The 19,675-nt window shown below is 39.7% G+C and overlaps 3 protein-coding genes and 2 long non-coding RNA genes across 5 annotated transcripts; 1 reads left to right on the forward strand and 4 right to left on the reverse strand.

Annotated features, from left to right (window-relative positions):
• Positions 1-1,129: 1,129 nt before the first annotated feature.
• Positions 1,130-7,082, forward strand: LOC124314631. Its single transcript, XM_046779868.1, has 8 exons — positions 1,130-1,332; positions 1,943-2,641; positions 2,724-3,070; positions 3,156-3,388; positions 3,469-3,803; positions 3,894-4,073; positions 4,189-4,246; positions 4,496-7,082. The coding sequence occupies exons 2-8, from the start codon at positions 2,000-2,002 to the stop codon at positions 6,163-6,165; spliced, it is 3,465 nt and encodes a 1,154-aa protein (XP_046635824.1). The 5' UTR covers positions 1,130-1,332; positions 1,943-1,999; the 3' UTR covers positions 6,166-7,082.
• On the reverse strand, positions 6,262-7,464 carry LOC124314788. The gene is made up of 2 exons (XM_046780153.1): positions 7,184-7,464; positions 6,262-7,083 (listed from the first exon to the last, which is right to left on the reverse strand). The coding sequence occupies exons 1-2, from the start codon at positions 7,343-7,345 to the stop codon at positions 6,427-6,429; spliced, it is 819 nt and encodes a 272-aa protein (XP_046636109.1). The 5' UTR covers positions 7,346-7,464; the 3' UTR covers positions 6,262-6,426.
• Positions 7,465-9,161: 1,697 nt separating this feature from the next.
• On the reverse strand, positions 9,162-9,952 carry LOC124314972. The gene is made up of 3 exons (XR_006911445.1): positions 9,780-9,952; positions 9,509-9,628; positions 9,162-9,276 (listed from the first exon to the last, which is right to left on the reverse strand). It is a non-coding gene; the product is annotated as an uncharacterized LOC124314972 (long non-coding RNA).
• Positions 9,953-11,823: 1,871 nt separating this feature from the next.
• Positions 11,824-14,269, reverse strand: LOC124314926. The gene is made up of 3 exons (XR_006911355.1): positions 13,401-14,269; positions 12,216-13,222; positions 11,824-12,078 (listed from the first exon to the last, which is right to left on the reverse strand). It is a non-coding gene; the product is annotated as an uncharacterized LOC124314926 (long non-coding RNA).
• A 2,147-nt stretch (positions 14,270-16,416) lies between these two features.
• LOC124314795 lies at positions 16,417-17,645 on the reverse strand. Its single transcript, XM_046780164.1, has 2 exons — positions 17,454-17,645; positions 16,417-17,364 (listed from the first exon to the last, which is right to left on the reverse strand). Exons 1-2 carry the CDS (start codon positions 17,463-17,465, stop codon positions 16,630-16,632), a joined length of 747 nt encoding a protein of 248 aa, XP_046636120.1. The 5' UTR covers positions 17,466-17,645; the 3' UTR covers positions 16,417-16,629.
• Positions 17,646-19,675: the final 2,030 nt, after the last annotated feature.

The raw sequence follows: 19,675 nt of genomic DNA on the forward strand, positions 1-19,675 counted from the left end.
ACTTGGAATTTATGTCATTTTACCTCTTTTGTTTTGTCTGAATTTTTTTCAGATTTTTTCGTTCATGGGATAGGCCTCTAAAAGTGGCTCCGAAAGTATCGGATCACTCCGACGCCAACCATGTTATCTTATGACCCGAACTTGTTTTTCACATAGCTTTTTATATATTTAATTTTTAAGAAGGAATTTTTATTTTCAAACCGTGTATACACTACCCTTTCATAAACTAACTGTGAGTTTTGCACAATGATCCGAATTATTTTCGAATTTTCCCAGATTTATTCGTTTCCCGAGTTTCTGAAATCAGAGACTGCAGAAGACTTCATTTACGGTTTACAACCTCTATCAGCTGGCGTAGGCAGGAAAATTAGTGTCGTTTTTATACGCCCCTTAAGTAAAAAAGGTAGCAGAGCGCCAGTGGTGTATAGAAACGACACTAATTTTCCTGCCTACGCCAGCTGATAGAGGTTGTAAACCGTAAATGAAGTCTTCTGCAGTCTCTGATTTCAGAAACTCGGGAAACGAATAAATCTGGGAAAATTCGAAAAAAATTCGGATCATTATGCAAAACTCACAGTTAGTTTATGAAAGGGTAGTGTATACACGGTTTGAAAATAAAAATTCCTTCTTAAAAATTAAATATATAAAAAGCTATGTGAAAAACAAGTTCGGGTCATAAGATAACATGGTTGGCGTCGGAGTGATCCGATACTTTCGGAGCCACTTTTAGAGGCCTATCCCATGAACGAAAAAATCTGAAAAAAATTCAGACAAAACAAAAGAGGTAAAATGACATAAATTCCAAGTTTTGTGAATTTATGTCATTTTTTCACTTTTTACCACCCGAAAAACCAACTAGAAAAATACACGCCGCCTTATGGAACGGCGCGGGGTGATCCCATACTTATGGAGGGGACTGTAATTGTGTTGAAACTTTGTTTATGGCTACACAGTATGTGGGTTTTTTGTCATTTATCAAGTTTTTTTTATTATCGGCGCTTTGGACAGCCTACTTTGCCCGGGCTTACACCAAGTCCGTTGCAACCACTATCATGGTCACTCACGCTATCGTGCAATTTTTGTATGAAAACGAATTCGTTCGGGCACTAAAAAAGCAGTTTGAATTTTTTCTTAGAGGTCCCATCATTGTGTGTAGTTCAACAGTTTCTGAAAGTACTACACATATGTGAAGTGGAACCAATTTCACTCAACTTGAGAATTTCAGGAACTGTTGAACTACACATAAATTAAAAGTTATGTAAACACTGAGCTGAAACAGCAGCTGTGCATTCGATTTTACTGTTTGTTACATCGCTCTACATTGCCGTTAAAGTAAGTTTTTTTTTCAAATTCAAATGATAATCAAATTCAAACATATGTGTGTTCTTTAAAGTCTATAGTACGTAATGAAATGTGGTTGAAAAACGTTGCATTACATTCCCGACTATTCCCCACCGTCCAATCAGAAATTGCCAACGTATGTAGCCTAAGCCTAAACAAGGCTACAGCACGTGACAAGGGCGGTTTCTTATCTAAAGCGGTGAAGTTATACGTGACAATGCGTAAATATTCGTGATAACCGATAAGCTACAAATATGAAATTATTGGGTCCAGCAACCGCTAGCTGTGGGCGCCAAATGAGGCCCTGCACATGCATAGGTTTCCAGCCATCATTTATCCAGTAACATCGGAGTCTAAACTGGTGGCGTACAAGCAAAGCCGTTATATTCATATAACGGCTCGCAATGAATTATCCGGGAACATTCAGTTGCTCGCTTACCGCCGATTTGATGACTCTGATGTAACTGGATAAATGATGGCTAGAAACCTATGCATGTGCATGGTCCCATTTGGCGCCCACAGCTAGCGGTTGCTGGACTCTAATATCGGTCTAATATCTTACTGTATATAATATATTTCTCTCTTTGATGGGCGATTATAGCCTAGGCGAATAGCTAGGTAAATCGAAACCTATTGCGTAGCATATCTCCAATTTCTCATGGATTGCACTTTCCGGAAAAGTTGTCCCGGGAAAAGCGTCGAACACAATGAAATTCTGCGACAGATTACAGAACAATTGGCAGAAATCCACTCCCGAGGAGAGATTCATGGGAAACACATTTCGTCCCTCGCCGAAATCCTTGATTCAGCGCGAAAATTGGATATTTCAAACGAATCGTTGAGCGAATGGCGGCCTGCTGAAGAGACGAAGACCGATTTAAAACCAACCAAAGAAGGAGATGTATTTTCCTTGGGATGCTACTTTTATTACGTCATCACCGGTGGACAACATCCGTTCGGGAAATCTGGCCAACGCGCCTTGTTTATCGAAAACAATTTGTATCATTTGGCTGGATGTCGAGACCAACAACTTCAAACGCTCATAGCCAAAATGATCAGTCACGATTGCACAAAAAGGCCCACTTCATCCGAATTGCTTAAGCACCCATTCCTTTGGCATGGTAAAAAAATTGAAGAGTACCTGAGGAATGTGGCCGAAAATATCGACGAGAAGAGTGATCAATATAATAAATGGAAAGGTACCATTCTCTTGTCAGACAAATCAATTGGAGTCAACAGAGGTCAGAAGAAAACGTCAGTAAAGGTTACAAATGTTGCTGCGGTTTTGAAAGAAATCAAGGTGAGTGCTGCCTGAGCTACAGCAAATTTTGATTAAAATGATTTTATCAACTGAAAAATTAATTGTTTTATTTTTAACGTAGGAAAAAAAAGCGAACCCAACAGATTTGTGTCAAATGTTTCCGAATCTATTTCCCTCTGTATACATTTCTGAAAATACTGAAAGCAACGAAATAGAGCAAGAAATCGAGAATGAGTCGCAGCCAGAAATTTTCAACGACCTTTTGATAGCGAATGGGAGATTTGGAAAAAACGAATCGGTTACGAAAATCAAGAGACGTCATGGTCGTCTCGGATTGCAACACGTCCATGTGATTCAATTTCAAAAAGATTGTGATGACACAATAACGACTAAATGGGAACGTTTGCGTTATTTAAGTCATCCGAACTGCCTGCAATGCTTCTATCTTGTTGAGAACACTTCAGAAATGTAAATCCGCATATTTTTAATATTATTTTATGTTTCGACTCAACAGCGAAGTAATTTTATATATTTTATCGTTTGATGTCTACAGTTGCATGGCTTTCGAGCCATTCAATGAAACACTGGAGACATGGCTTGAAAGAAGAGATAGAAAACAATTGGACTGTGAAACTATAACTGACATTCTCCGTCAAATCACGAAAGGACTTATGCATTATCATACCAACAAGCTCACACACGGGAACCTATCTTTAAGCCAAATCGTAATTTTTGAAAAGGAATCGACCATCGTTGCAAAAGTTGCGACACTTGCGTTAAGTCCCGGTAGGGTTTATTTTATATGGGTAAAACAGTTTTTGAAAGTAGCTCTGACTTTTGTCTTTTGTTCATTTTAAAATAAATAGAAAAATCTTCTCCAGACCTGACCACAGCTAACATGAAAAATGACATTCGGGAGCTTGGTCAAATATTTTCTCATTTGTTGAGTGAATCCCCGCAAGAAATATCACAATCCCGAATCCACCTCATCCGAGCCATGAAAGAATCAGTTCTTCCATCAGCAGCATCAATCCTGAAACACCCGTTCCTTTGGTCGCTGGAAATGACCACAGCTTTTCTTCTTGCGGCTCGTGATTACTACGTGCATCATCCAAATTTCGACAAAATATCAACACTGAATCCTGATCAACAAAATTTGATAACAAATAGAGTAGCTCTGCAAACTTTTTCATTGCAAATGGTAAATTTATTTTACCAATTTTATTTAAGCTATATTATTTATCTTGTGCGCGATAACAAAACCTACTTTCGGATATTGCTACCTTTATAGCGCAATTTGACTGCGGAAGAGCACAATTCATTTGTTGCGGAATGGACGAAGAAGCGATTTCCTAAATTAGTTCTGCAGACTTGGCTCAGATTACAAAAATTCAAAGAGGTTTCTTCTGACGAAGATTTGGATCTCAGTTCCTTTTATCACCCGAATTATGATTTCCCTGCATATGATGAGGTAAGTGCTGCAATCCATTATTATAGTTTATACCTCATTAATTAAAAGAATGAAAGGTTGAATAATTGAAAAAAGAAAAGACATAGTTGTCCTGATATTGTATCTTTTTTTTTAGCCCATAGATGATGAAACAATTATTGACATCAAAAACGATGATAGGAGTCCACCACAAAGTAAGTACCTTTTTAGTTTTTTCCTTGATTTGTAGTAAATAGTTGAAGTCTTCAACTATTTCAAATGATACTTTACTCTTCAATGAAGAGATAAGGGCTGCCTATTATATAGAGAGTAGGGGTAGAGGAGAGTAAGTTAAGAACAGACAATGCCTTGTGCTCTCGACTTATTTTTTAAAAGTGCCATTTTTTTTTAACACGTCAAAGTCTTAGCAATATTAAGCAATAGCCGAATCTTTTTTTATTCAGATTCGGAATTCGGAAAATCAGAAATGCATTCCCTTAAAAAGTGCACAAAAAGGATATTAATAACCAAAATGGATCAAGAGACCAGTAATTATATTATGAAGCACATCGACAATTTATCTACAAGAACATCTCGTCCCTTGCCCGTCTCGGTCGTTGCTCATCAATCTGATGACTCTTACGAATCAACTTTCAATGCATTTAAAATGGAAATTGAAGCAGTTATTTTGAAGTTCGCGCAGCTCTGGAAGAAAAATGCTACACTTGCCATTGCCGACAATTATCATTTAACACCAATGTCCTCCGCTGCGCGCTTCGCTGCAAACAACAAGTCTCCTCAAATCATCTCATTGTATAGGAAAAACAAGGCGCTTCACTTCGCAGTAAAGAATAATTGGCTAACAAAAGCCCATTTTCTATTGGAAAGTGGAGCCGATATTAATGTAAAAGACGTTTCCGGCAATAGTCCACTTCACATTGCAGTGGACATCAACTCAGTTGAAATGGTGAAACTACTACTCAGTTATCACGGGAATCCAAGTGTTGCTATCCCAGAAAATGCTGATACTATTATCATTGGTCGTGCCTTGCATCTTGCAGTGGCAAAAAATTTGCCGGAATTGGTGGAAGTACTTTTGAATGCTGGTGCAGATACCAATAAAACAAACTGTAACGGTGAAACTGCGCTCCATTTGGCGGCAGCAACACACACTCTCAGTTTCAACCGTCTACTCATAGTGAATCTGTTGATTAAAAAAGGAGCCAACCCCAATGTCATTGATAACCGTGGCCGTACAGTGCTTTACAACGCACTATTCAACATGGCCGAAGATGTTGCGAAACTATTATTGGAAATGGATTGCGCCATCGAAGTTGTCAATCAACAGGAATTTGAAACGGGACTTACACCTTTACACTTGGCTGCTTGGCACAAGTATGAAAACATAACAACGATGCTCCTTGCCAAAGAAGCCAAAGTAGATATTAAAGAAAGAAATGGCCTAACGCCTCTCGAGTACGCTGCTGCATTAAATGCTGTTAATGTGGCTGAACGTTTATTAGAAGCCGACGCTGAAGGCATCTCGCGAAACCAAGTTAAAAATATCCGTTCGCCGTTGCATGTGGCAGCTGCATACGATGCGCTTGAAGTCGGGGTACTCTTCATTTCAAAAGGAGCAGATATTCATTCCATTGACGGACTATGTTTAACTCCGCTTCACTACGCAGCCTATCGCAAAAGCACGCGTTTCATCGAATTTCTTAAAGCCACGCAAGAAAACTGGCTTGATGTATCGGCATCTGATGAGAGGCATCAGCGCAAACCGAAGCTGAAACGGAATAAGGAAAAAATAAACAGAAAACGCCTCTTTCGTCCACGAAGGCATCAGCCAGAAATTCGGCGGAAACGCCAACCACCAAATCAACAACAATACCACACAATACCTAGCCTGAGCAAAAATCTCAGCCCTGATGAGTTGGCGTCAATCCCGCAGTTAATCGATTGTTTTAAAGTCATTAGCTCGGATATTCCAAAATTTCCGATAAACAATCCTTCGTCTGTAACCTCGTTTGTAACTGTAAAACAACAACAAGTGATAAATTTAGCCCCTAGACACGGTAAGTTTATGGGGGAGGGGGATAGTTTCAGTAAATTTGAAGTTCTTGCGAAATAACTTTGTTAAATTTTACATGCATCATTTTGTCTTTGTAGTGAAACATATATATTGTGTAGTTCTATTGCCTATTGCATTATTCAATACACCATATATAAATATACACTGATGGCCAGCATCTTGTTAAATAGAAACCGATAACGACCGATAAAAACCACAAAGACAACCAAATGTACTGCTTGCTGCTGAGGATAGAGTCCCACTAGCAATAATGTTCTAGTAACACGTTGAGAAAAACGGGTGAACAAAATTGTATCGCGATCACTTCAGAATATGGGGACTTATCGTGTCAAATAAAAAGAAATCCAAATAGGGGTGAAGAATCCTAGTAGCAGAGTTAGGATACGTAGGCCATCTGAATTTTGAATATGGAGAAAAGGTATGGACGGGAAATGGTTGATAGGGGTTCTGACCTCTGATCGTATCTCCTTGGAATTCAATGTTGTGCTGGGTAGTCATCTGAGTCTGTGTTACAGGAGATGTAACTTTCAATTCAGAGTACCTAAAGGGATTCTGCTGTACAGCTGGTGCATTAATAACAGGCGTATCACTTTTAGCGCTGGTCAAGTCCATCGAACTAAAAGGAACGACAGTTTGAGGGCTTAGATTGGACATGATCATATCAGTAGCGGCGAGTATGTGCGGGGTTTCGAGTGTTTCGTACATGTGAACATTAGTAGTATTAATATTAGTAGATCCGCATGTCGTAGGATCAATCACACAAAAAATAATTCGCCATTTGTAAACCAAAAAGATTAGATTGGCCATAAAAGCATAAGTTGCGATTTGATTGACGAGAGCCGGGTTGTTACGATCTTCCACTTCGTGAGCCATATTTTTCTGGAAGGACGTGAAAGACATTTCAGTCTTATAGACAGGAGCTGCTAAAGCGGCAGGAACAAACAGCGCCAAAAGAAGCTTTTGAAAAATGATATCTATATTATACGCTATTATATAATATACACACATAGTACATGAACGCAAAATGATTTCGAATCTAAATTCTATTGATACTTACAAAAAAATTCATTTTGATTTTTAAATTCTCTGTATGAACTAGGACACTTGCTCGTTCACGTCTGAACCTCAGGAAAAGTACGCTTGCTAGATTTATACGAGCCAGGAAGAGGACGTTGGTAGGAGAATAAACAAGTTGTGGGCCCCATTCCAGTTGATTCATTTCCCAACATTAAAATATGAATACATGTACTAGCGCTGGATTGTCTAGTCGAAAACATCTCGTTCGGTAAGTTTTAAAATTTCATAGAAATGCTGATTTGCTTTCCACTTTTCCAACTCAAGAGCCTTTTTCATGATTTCTTGATCACGACTACCGCGGTACCACTCGAGTTGATTCACCTCGACCAAGAAGAATAACAAACAAGTATTCAAATCAAATTTTTACGACTTTGCTTGCAAGGCAGCTAACACACACGCGGGATTCACCGGGTCCTGACGCACGATGAAAATGTTACTTATCTCCCTGTTTTTCCATTAGCAGTTTACTTTCACTGTACTTATGGTAATTTAGGTTAAGCTCAAGGTGAACGCATTATGCATATTATCCGACTCGCGGTGTATTATTTTGATAGAACAATATTGATCGAGCGGTTGAGACAACGGCAACAGACTAGGATCGATACTGTTCGACCAAACAAATAAATTGGAGCCTGGAAGAGGACGTTGGTCGGAGAATAAACAAGCTGTGGGCCCCATTCCAGTTGATTCATTTCCCAACATTCAAATATGAATACATGTACTAAACATTGGATTCTCTACTTCTCTCGAAAACATCTCGTTCGGTAAGTTTTAAAATGTTATAGATATGCTGATTTGCTTTCCATTTTTCCAACTAAAGAGCCTTTTCCTTGATTTCTTGATCACGACTATACAAGAACTCAGTTGATTCACCTCGTCCAAGGGGACCGAACGAGTATTCAAATCTGGAATTTATTTACGACTTTGCTTAAGGCAGCTATTAAGCACGCCGGATTCACCAGGTGAAGCTCAGGGTGAACGCATATAACGCATATTTTCCAACTTGGAGTTTAATATTAATCGTGCTCAATTTGTCGTGTGGGTCTGAGAACGGCAGACTAAGATCGTTATTGTTCAATAATCAATTCAGCGTCATTTCATTGCAACCCAAACAATTAAACAAAAAAAAGGTGAAGACTGACACAGATTTAGGAAATGCGTTATTCAATCGGGGTGTGAAAAAGAAACGTGTGGCGAATCGTAAAAAAGGCGAGGCCGACTATGTACAGGTGGATTGATGCATGTGGGAAAATTGATCAAACAGAAGAGAAATTGTCCAGCGAAAAACACAAGTTTGCCTCCGATCATATGCAAATCGGTTGCGGTGTTAAATTTGCGTTACGACCCTCACTGGCGACTGGTTTGGAATCGGCCAAAAGTGTTGGGATTTCAGAATACGTTGGAGCTGCCATTATGGTTATGATCAAGAGAGAAAGAAGAGTCTTGGGAATAAAATAAAAGTCAATCACCAAATAATTTAATTGTAGAAGGCAATAGAATTAGAATGGTGATTCACGTGATTGGCTTACGAACCAGGAAGTGCCGGTGTGGCGACAAGACCCTTTTGGTGGGAAAAATTATTCAAGTTGCACTTTGCTTCAAGTGTTTTAAGATCAAATATTTCTGAATTGGATCATTTACTCACAGACAAAGTTGCGAGGTACAAAAACATGCCTGATCTGCAGTCGTTCTAAACGTGAGCTATTTAATGAACTGTGACTGAGAAAAAAAACAGCAAGAGACAACAGTTTCAGCCAATTGCATATGGCCCAGGAATAATCGTACTCCTTATACTCCGCAACGATTCAAAATCAACGCCAACAGTATGTCAAAAAGGAAGAATAGAGATGAATTTGTCCTACCTTTAAGCCTGGGAAATACGGCCAGGAATCCACAAGTGCTCCATCCATCCGCAGAAGTTGAATCCACCAGGAGGGATAGGTAATAGGGTGTCCTCGTGAATACACCCACACTCGCATGGGCATACACGAGGACATTTAAAGAAAGGGGAAGAAGAGATACGTAATTCGGCCGACACTGGTAGTTTCTCCAATCTAACGGGATGCTGTTTATCTAAATACAAAAATTTTAACAATGAGTTACGAAAAATATTTACAGAAACAATGACAAGCAAGGAAAAGTTGAAAACAAGACAGCAGTTGTAAACCAGGGGTATACCCTAATTGTTTATAAACAGGAGAATCGAAGGTTTCCATGAAATACACTGCACTTAAGCAAGTCATGCATCATTACAAAATCTGGCAGCGGTTATATGCAGGTTAATAAAAGTAGCGAAAATTATTACCTAAGTGATGATACTGTGGTTGTTGCTGATGACACAAGGTGATCAGTCAAATCATATGATGACTAGAGGTTCAGCACAAGCAAAACTTTGCTGTATCGGTGGTTGGCTCAGGCCTCAAATCTGCAGAGGAAAAGGATACAATATAGTGGAATCTGCCATGCATCGACAAGGGGATAAATAATGCAGGAAGTAACAATTTACAAACTTGGAACAAGTTTAACTCTTCTATTTAAGCTCCCATAGTCATCCCAATTTTATTGTGAGTTTTTACCTGCCAAACAGCATAGAGAACATGGAAAGCTACGACACCAAAGTTGACATGACGTTGAACACATTTATGTAATTTATTTTCGTGCATCCACGTCCACTAAAGTGATCGTTCCGTTATTCTTTGAAATCAATCTCCTTTTCCGTGGCGGCCATGCCTTTTCAAACTTGTAAAAAACGAAAGAGAAGAGCAGCAGACGACACTAATATTCCAATTAGCACTTAATATATCGATTAGAATTTATTAAAAATCGACATTCGCTGAACGGATCGTGATTATTTATACTTCAAATTGTTCCTCAACAACTTGGATTAGGCCCACCCACCATAGACAAGATAAAAAAGTAAACATTGGCACGAAACCCGAAAATAGACCGAAAACCCGCCCTACCCCCCGGAACCCTCTTGAAAGTCAAGATGAAATAACCACAATTTCGATTGCCATGGAAGCAAAAGTGTGAAGACTTGTTCACAATTCTGGGTAACTAGCGAACGTTCATCCCTTGCATTTATAAAAAAAGGGGTTGAATAAGTTATGGTAAAAAAAAACAGTCAATTATGCAAATGTTCTCTTTTATTATTTTGTAATTTAAATAAAAAGGTCAAATTGCGTTTGATTTGATTTTTCATCGATAACAAACCCCCCCCCCCCCCCTGAGATTTAACTTCAAATAAAACGAGATTTTTTTTTATTTTTTATTTAGCGATCAAGTATAATCACAGCAGTCACAGAGGTGAACAACCGCGTGACTCTGGAGTCTGGTGGAAAACAGGTTTTCCGATTAAGGCGTTTAGTTTATACACGGATAGGATCGGCGGCCATTAGTGAGTGTTTGTCGAGCTACACTTCAGATTCATATAAGCAAACCGGTATTTGTGAATCCAAGGGTAGTCTCAGGTAAACAGAACGATATAATACGCAGTCGAAATTTTCTTTGGTCATTTTTTCCCGTTTCTACCAGTAGTTTCATAAAGGCGACGAATTAAAAAAAAAAAAAGACGACTGACATGCCTGCTGGAAACGAAATCAAATCTAGAATAAACCGTTTCTTCAAATCTCAAAGTTGGCATTGAAAAATTCTCCATTAGTCGATTGACGTACAACTACTATGCTGTTTTCCACCTGCCCACGCCTGCCCATAAATCCTTGCTCTACATAGCGTAGACTATTTAAATATTCAAACTGGAATCACAGCTGTTTTTCCCCGCTTTAATGGAAGCCGAAAAAATTCTTTTCATAATCATCTTCGGACGAATGACCGCGACAGTGTTACACTTTGGCTCCTGCACAATTATTTGAAGTCAACTGACAGTCATCCTTGATGGCCACAGGAGGCCATCACGGACATGATTGTCATCCACGATGACTTACCTTTAATGTCTCCGACCAATAAGGATAAACAATAGCGCGCGAAGAAAGGCGTCGAACTGACAGCAACCGAGGACGCGATGAATGCCGGCCATGATGGACATGAAAAGATTTTTCTGTAATAATAATTCATTAAAGGCAAATGGCAATTGCTGGCAATTTTAGCTTTTATACTATTACGCAGTCATATTATTAAGCCAGCAACTACAAATCAGTGACCTTGATGAGTATTATTATAAGGAAATTAAATCCATTTCATTAGTCCTGAATAAGAATGTATTTCAGCCAGCAGATAACAAAAAAATACAGGGGCTATGCCGGATAGTCGGATACAATATGTCAGTAATAATATACGTAGTATTGAGATTAAAATGAGATAACTTTTGAATTTTGTTCGACTGCCTATTCCATGGGCAATTATCATCAAGCATTGCCGAAGCTTGGCCGAAATAGGGAAAAAAGAAGTGGCAGCAGTTTAGGCCGTAGACCAGGACAGATTATTCAAACTTCGGCCGGGGCGATTTCCGCCATATTGCAGCTGAGTTTGATACGTTGTGCTGGATGGAGCAACGTCAACGATCTCGTAGTCGGTTCCAGTTGGTTCAACTTCATTTATTAAGCTTCGCCCAGTTCGCCCTCTATTACGCCTTGTTGAAAGATAACCCAATTGAAGTTGGCGCTTATTGCGGGATGGAGCGGCGTCGATGCTCTTCTCTAGAGTGTCAGGCGATGTCTCTGCTGGTTCAATCATTTCATTCACGCTTCGTCCCCATCTTGGACCGTCTTTTAAAATCTTTTGCCACACGTCTGCTACTTGACGCTTTGCGCGGGATGGAGCGGCGTCGGTAGCAGCGGGTAGCAGTGATGGGTAGCCAGCATAAACGCCGATCAACTGGGTTTGAGCGGCCACAGCCAGAAGCAAAACGCAAGCGATCTACGTCCAGCCAAATTCAAATTGAATTATCCCGTCATCAAAAAAAAAAATTTAAAAGTCTCAACATGCAGCAAAAAACGCGATGAAATACAAATTGATAAGTCTAAATAAAATAGCGAAAAACAGGAAGAGCTTACCTTAAACTTCATAATGTCGTTGCTGGAGAGAGTGGAGAGAACTGCTAAGAGTTCGACGGTGATATGGCTGGTGATGATCAGCTCTCCGGTTCTTTTATACTCAACCCTCCGATGAGAAGCGCTGGCTACCAATGCCATTTCTGTCGTCGATATATCATCAGCAATCTGCGCATTATTTTCGTGACGTGCCCTTGTAGTATTACACCCGGAAATTCAGTAATTAGCGAAGACTTTTGGCGGTTAGTGTGCCATTGGCGCGTTTTCTATCGCGAGCAAGTCAAACTACTTTGGATCCATCCAGCAATTTACTAAGGCGTTATCAGCCAAAATAATCAGCACGGGTGATGTAACAATTCAAATCAAGTGTAGCCGCAGCAGTATATACTCGAAGCGAAATCTGTTCGGTTTTTCCCCCCTTCTAGAACATTCAAACGAAACATAATTGATTAATGTTTTATTTTTTTTTTGGACTTTTACAATCAACAATCATCAAGGTTTCATTGCATTATATTTTTCGATTGCTTTACAGATCCACACAAGCCGCTATCGTTATGCGTAAAGATTGATAACTGCTTCCAGGTATGGTTTTGGTCATCTCGTTCACCACAGAAACAAAACGAACCAATTAAAGAAAACATGAAGTACTTACACATGATATTTAGAGGTGAAATGGGAGGGTTGATATAAACCCGGTCGTGGCCTGGTATACTTTCTATATACGTCCAACCTGTTCTCTGATTAATGTTCCTGTATCGCTGATCGTCGCTGATTGCTTGTTTTGTACAATGTTTAATGCAAACACGCCTCGCCTTTCGAAGTCAGGTATTATTTCAAGGATTTTGCGAAATCGGCAGTTCTTGTTTTGACGCTTTATCGTTTGTTTTTTTCAAATTGGAATTATTTGGTTTCTGAGCTGGATTTCCCGTATACCTTCAATTTCCCCGCGTGGTGATGCTTGGTATTTTTAACTCCCAAATTCTCCATGACGAAGGTCGCTACTTAATTCTCTTTGGTTGGAATAAAGGATTACTCGTTATTACTTTAGCACCCGTGATACGCAAATGCTGAACTAAACAATTCCAATGTTTCAAAATTCTTTCAATAAAATACACAAGACTTAGCTTATGCTGAGCGCGTATAATTGGGAGAATTCTGTGCATAGACGGAAGCGTGCTGAAATCCTACCTTGAAATGAAAATATAATTATGAAAAAAAGGGGTGCGCTTCACGATGCGAGTGTTTTAGTCGATGGTATAATATTTGCTTCAGGTGCTGGTGATGATGGCGGAGAACCTGGAAAAAATCCAGCGCGTTGCCTGAGGAGAGCACATTGTTTTACCAAGCGAACTGCTGTAACTATAAGGACTTTATCACGACTCTGTGCATTGCTAATTCTATAAGACAATTGAATCAGCACAAATAAACAAAAGTGCTTAAATGCGACAGTTGGAACGTCAGAAGAAATATCCATTAACAAACAGGCCTACTGAAATGAGCACATTTCATCAACTAAACGAAATCCAAGAGACATAACAACTTCAATCCGTGTCAATCCTGTTGTAAGGTAGATAGAGCCGCAACACTCACAGTTTCCATTCTGGGCTTCGCTGAATGTTCGCTAGGTTTTATATATACTAGGAGGGCGCACGGTGGTTGAAATTCGAAAGAATAAACAAGTTCTATGTGGATTCCCAATTTCATAGCGCGAAAAATGTGTCTCAAATTTATTCATAGAATTTCTGACGTCGGCGGAGATTGGCTGACTCAACTTGAAAACACATCACGTAGTCCAAGTCGTTTTTTTTTAACTTCGTCATTGAGTGGCTCACGAGAATATTCACGTCGTGCGTGTATTTTATTATTTATATAATTGGCGGTCAGCCTCGGTCATGTGTGAGTTGTATAAACCAAAAGATTTGTGAACGGGTTTTTTTTGGGTTTTCCCAATCGACAGACGTTGACTCATATTGGCATAATTTTCTGTGGTCCATGAGAGCTGGAAGCACCTGGAAGGTTGATGACAAAACTGGTATTCGGACCTTAGAGGTCGGATCAAGGATAATACACGTGCCTTGCCAATACGTTTGCGCAGTAATGCGAGTCCAAATCGCTTCATTTTTCATTAAACTCGCGCATAGTTTTTCAGAAAATTCGCAAATTTTTTTTCCAATGGTTTCCTCCGCTTTTACCGAGTTCATGTATAATTCTATCGAATTAGCGCAAACACTTTCCACTCAAGGTAGAATAACTACACGCAAGATCCGTAGTTTCTATTATTACAAAGAGGTCACCTGTTCATCATTTCCCTTTGTTTCTAAATCAAAAAGTCAACTTTGTCGTCGAGCTGATTAGACTAGAATTGGAATGTGCTAGGACCATGAAGAAGAAGACATTTTTCGCTGTCTCAACATATAGCACGAGAAACAGATAATAGTGACAGACAATCACAACGCTAAACAAAGGCTGTTATCATCGAAAAATTCACGCTTACCACTCGCTTCATTGTATAGCGCCTCGTAAGAAGGTGATGATTGACGATATAAGAGCTGAGAGGATGGAAAAATCCAGTGAGAGAAGCTACATTAGCGCCCAACGGTCTGGGAGTGAACTGTTTTTATTATATACCAACTGGCGAAACTAGATGGCCATGAGTGCCCATTATTTTCAACCGACATTCTCAGTGGTATGCGTAATAGTAGTATTTCGACTCAGTCATTCTAAACCCCACCCAGAATCAAAGGGAGACCGGATCGTTGTGCGGGAGTCGATAAACGACCTTGCTCACAAGGCAAAGCGTTCATGATTGCATGGAGTGTAACTAGGCGAAAGTTAACATCTCGTTAACAAACTCGTTAACATGCCGTCCGAACGACATCGGCAACTGGGTTGGAATTGGCCAAAAGTGTTGGGATTTCCGGATCCGTATTGCGGTTATTTTCAGAAGAGAAAGAGAAGAGTCTTTCAGAAATAAAAGAACAAAATAGAATAATTTCAATGTAGAAGGCAGATCGCAATAAGTTAGAATGTTGAATAGCTTTAAAAACGTTACGACTCTCGTTGAGTTTAGGGCACCAGGGAACGTTTATCCCTTGTATAGTTGTATTTATACAAAAGCGGTTGGATATACAGTACGTTAAGGGCCAAAAGAAAAGAGTTCATGCAAATGCTCACTTTTATTCTTTTGTAATTAAAGTCAAATGTATTGTTCGAATTTCTTTTGATTCGATTGTCGTCGATAATGGACCTTTTCTGATGCAATTTACGGCGATTTAACTCCAAATCAAAAGAGTTTCTTGAATTCGCGGGCAAGTAATCACAGTCAGAGGTGAACAGCCGTGATGACTATGATGTGGAAACAGGTTTGTTTTTTATTATAAAAAGGCGCGTATAGTTAACACGGATAGGATCGGCCATCGGACATTAGTGAGTGTTGGTCGAGCTACACTTAAGAGTTATCTAAGCGAACCGGTATTTGTGAATTCAAGGTTAGTCTCAGGTAAACAGCAGAATGATAATTCAGTAAGGAGCCAAAATTTTCTTTGGTCATTTTTCCCGTTTTTACCAGCGGTTTCACAAAAGCGAAGAATTTAACAAAAAAAAGACGGCTGACTACCTGAGAACAAAAATCAAATCTAGAATTAACCGTTTCTAGTTCAAGGTTGCAGCATTGATCAATCCAGCTCCATTGACGTAACTTCTATGCTGTGTTCCACCTGTCCATAAATCCCTGCGCTCTATAGCGAAACAAGAACATTCAAACTCGAATCACTGTTATTTTCGGTTATTTTCCTGTTATTAGAAGAATGTTTGTTTTTTTTCCATCGACGATTATTTAGATTGATGTCCGACTAAGGATAACAATAATATAGCTTGAAGAGAGGTGCCAACTCTTGCCCAGCAGACAGTGGCTCGATTGATCCGAAAATAGTACAGTCGGGGTTGCCACACAGGCAATAAAGTTGAATAACGGTTAATTACTATGAGGACCTTATATGCAATGGCACTCACAACCAAGGACGTATGGTTACCGGCCTGAGGCCCAAAGCTATATACAATGATAGAGCACATTTTTCTACTTAATTAACTACTTCCCTTAAAGGCAAAAAGTGGCAATTTCAGTTTTTATTACGCAGTCGTATTATTATGCCACCACTTACATCAGTGGCCTTGAAGTGTATGTAGCGAAACTAAATTCATTTCATTATAGTCCTGAATAAAAATGTATTTCAGCCAAATAACATAACAATATATAGTGGCTATAGATGCTCTGAGTCGAATACAATAATTTGTCAGTTTTGAGATTCAAATGAGATACAACTTTGACGCTTATTTGTTCGACTGCCTTTACATTGGGCAATTGAGCATGGTCTGTGCTTATATTGGCCGAAATAGGGAAAACAGACGGGGCAGCAGTTTAGGCCGTAGTCCAGAGGGTGTCCAAGCTTCTTCCGTGCAGTCTCCTTCTAGCGCTGCTCCTGTAGCGCAACAGAATTTGACGCTTTGCGCGGTCTAATTCAAATTGAACAGGTTCATTCAAACTTCGGCCTCTTCTAAAGACGCCGAAGCCTTTCCTATGTAGTTGAAGTTGACGCTTTGCTCGGGATGGATCGTTAAAAGTGACGCTCTCGTAGTCTCTTCCATCAGTCTCGGGTTCAACCATTTCATTCAAACTACGTCCACGCCTTCCACTGCCATAACGCAATTGAATTTGACGCTTGGTGCGGGATGGGGCGGAGTCGACGCTCTTCCATTGAGTGTCAGGTGATGTCTCTGGTTCAATCATTTCAGCATTCAAACTGCGCCCACGCCTTCCACTACCATAACGCAGTTGAATTTGGCGCCGAGTGCGGGTCGAACCTGCAGCCCCAGTATTAGCACCGGCGTCTTTGACATCGGCAGAGACTTGAACAGTTTGCGGATAGGATGCAGAAGGATTGTAGAAATACCAAGGAGCGCCGGCGCTACCTACAGCAATTCCACGATAGTTGACAAATTGATGGGGATAAACGGGATTGAAAATGGACGGGAATGGCTGGCCCTGTGGGAGCCACTGCATGGAGGTAGCAGCGGGTAGCAGTGATGGGTAGCCAGTGTAACCGCCGATAAACTGGGTTTGAACGGCCACAGCGAGCAGCAAAACGCAAGCGATCTAATATTTCCGCACAAATTCAAATTGAAATATCGCGCCATCAAAAAGATTGAAAAGTCTCTTAATAGTGAAAAACGGGTAAAGCTTACCTTAAACTTCATAATGTCGTTGCTGGAGAGAGTGAAAAGAACTGCTCAGAGTTCGAGGATGATATTGCTGATGATGATCAACTCTCCGGCTCTTTTATACTCATCCATCCGATGAGAAGCGCTGGCTACCAATGCCATTTCTGGCGTCGATATTCTTACCGCGATGCGCATTTTTTTCGTGGTACGTCCTTGACCACACCCCCAAAAACCGAGGATGATCAACGAAGACTCGGTGCCATTGGCGCGTTTCTGTCGAGAAGTCAAACTACTTACTTCTATCCAGATCCATCCAGCAATAATTGAAGAGGCGTTACCAGTCGATGATATAATAACATGTCAAATCAAACACTGCAGCACTCGGCGCGAAATTCTGCACTTCCAGAACATTCGAACGATATGTACACTGGTAAATCAGTGTGACTTATCGATTAAGCAAATTTGTTTGCGTATTCGTTATTATTTAATTCAATTAAATGATGCCAACAGATACAAAAAGGGACTCAAAACAAACGTTGTTTTATTACTATTGAAATAGTTATTCGTTTTTATTCGTTTAACAGAATAGCCTAGCTGGCGGGAAATTTGAATATGTTACATTTTGTTTTGAATGTGGGGATCGATAACTGCTGAATAGCTTGATGCCGATCCTGCCTCCAGCTATCCCTGGCTGGTCAGCACGTATACACTCCAGAAATAAAACCAACATCACAATTAAGATTAAAAAAGAATAAAAAACAATGAATTTGAGGTGAAGATGGGAAGGTTGAAATATACCCGTGGCTATATACATCACTTCATCGTATCCAACCTGTTCTCTCTTCCTTTATGTAGCGCTTGTTTTGTAATACAATGTTGATTGCAAACCTGCCTCGCCCTGGTATCTATAGTTGGAAAAAAGGGGGATCTATATAACTACTTTTTTAAAAGAAAATCAGGTATATACCAAGGATTTTGCGAATCAACAGATCTTGTCGTTACGCACTACTGTCTCGATTTTGTTTTAAATTTAAAAAAATCTTTTAGATTGTAGGAATTGAATTTCCCGCCCTCATTCAATTTCTCTGCGTAATGCTGATCAGCACCTGCCAACACCCTCCGAACGAAGGTCATCATTTTCTTTTCAAACACGATGCCATGAATTATAATAAACCAAGCGTGAATCGAACCTTTTTTCTATCCATCATATTATTCTATCTACAGAATGAGTTATTTATACACAGTAAAGTAATTATACGCATAACAATTTTTATTATTATTATCTTCATTCTTTTTAGGTTGAATCGTATTAAGGGTACATTCGAGACGGACGCGTCGAACTTACTTTGAAACGCATTATAACAAAAATAACTTTTAAATATGATGGAGAAATGGAATGTACATAAAAGGCGATTGTTTTAGCTAGTCGTTGGTAGTTGTTAGAGGTGCTGAGCTGATGCACCGGAGAACCTGGAAAAACCCAGCGCGTTGCCTGAGGAGAGCGTTGTTGTTCGTCTTTGCAAGCGACTTGCTGTAACCAAGGACTATTATACTTCTAAAACAATTGAATCGTCAAATAAACAACAGGGCGATCAAACAAGAGCGACAATTGGAATTCCAGCTGATGTATAGCCTTAAAGAGTTTGCGGCAATATCCATTATGTTGAAAAATACAGGATGATGTGTGAAGTATACACTAAACGGAAAATCAATCAATCAATAAAGGAACTAAACAAAAATAACGCAGCAGCTCCGGTCCAAGTTAATCCTGTTGTAATTTTGATAAAGCTGGAACACAGTAGCTCTTTTCGGTTCTGGGCTTCGCAGGATGTTTGGCAGGTTGTATTTATAGAGAGACGGCGGCGGTAAAAACTCGAAACGAAAAAGTTATGCGGATTTTTCCATTTCGTAACGTAGAAATTGTGTTCCACGATGGGTGTACGAAAAAGGCGCTTCAAATTGAAAATAGAATTTCTTACGTCGGTGTGGGACTATTTGGTTCGACTGGGAAAACATCACGTAGTCCAGCAAGTAATTACCCGAAGGGTTACTGGTCAAAGTTTCGTTTGCAGTATGGTTTACATGGGCACCCTCAGTTCTCGTAACACTACATAGATGGATGCACTAGTTTTTGGCAATTATTGATTGTAATCAACAATTTTATTGCATTTCAATGGCAGTAATCGGTAGCTTACAATTTTTTACATCTATTCTGAAAATTTGGCTGCAATCGATTCAGGCATTTG

The sequence above is a fragment of the Daphnia pulicaria genome, chromosome 10, assembly GCF_021234035.1.
Source record: "Daphnia pulicaria isolate SC F1-1A chromosome 10, SC_F0-13Bv2, whole genome shotgun sequence".
Lineage (NCBI taxonomy): Eukaryota > Metazoa > Arthropoda > Branchiopoda > Diplostraca > Daphniidae > Daphnia > Daphnia pulicaria.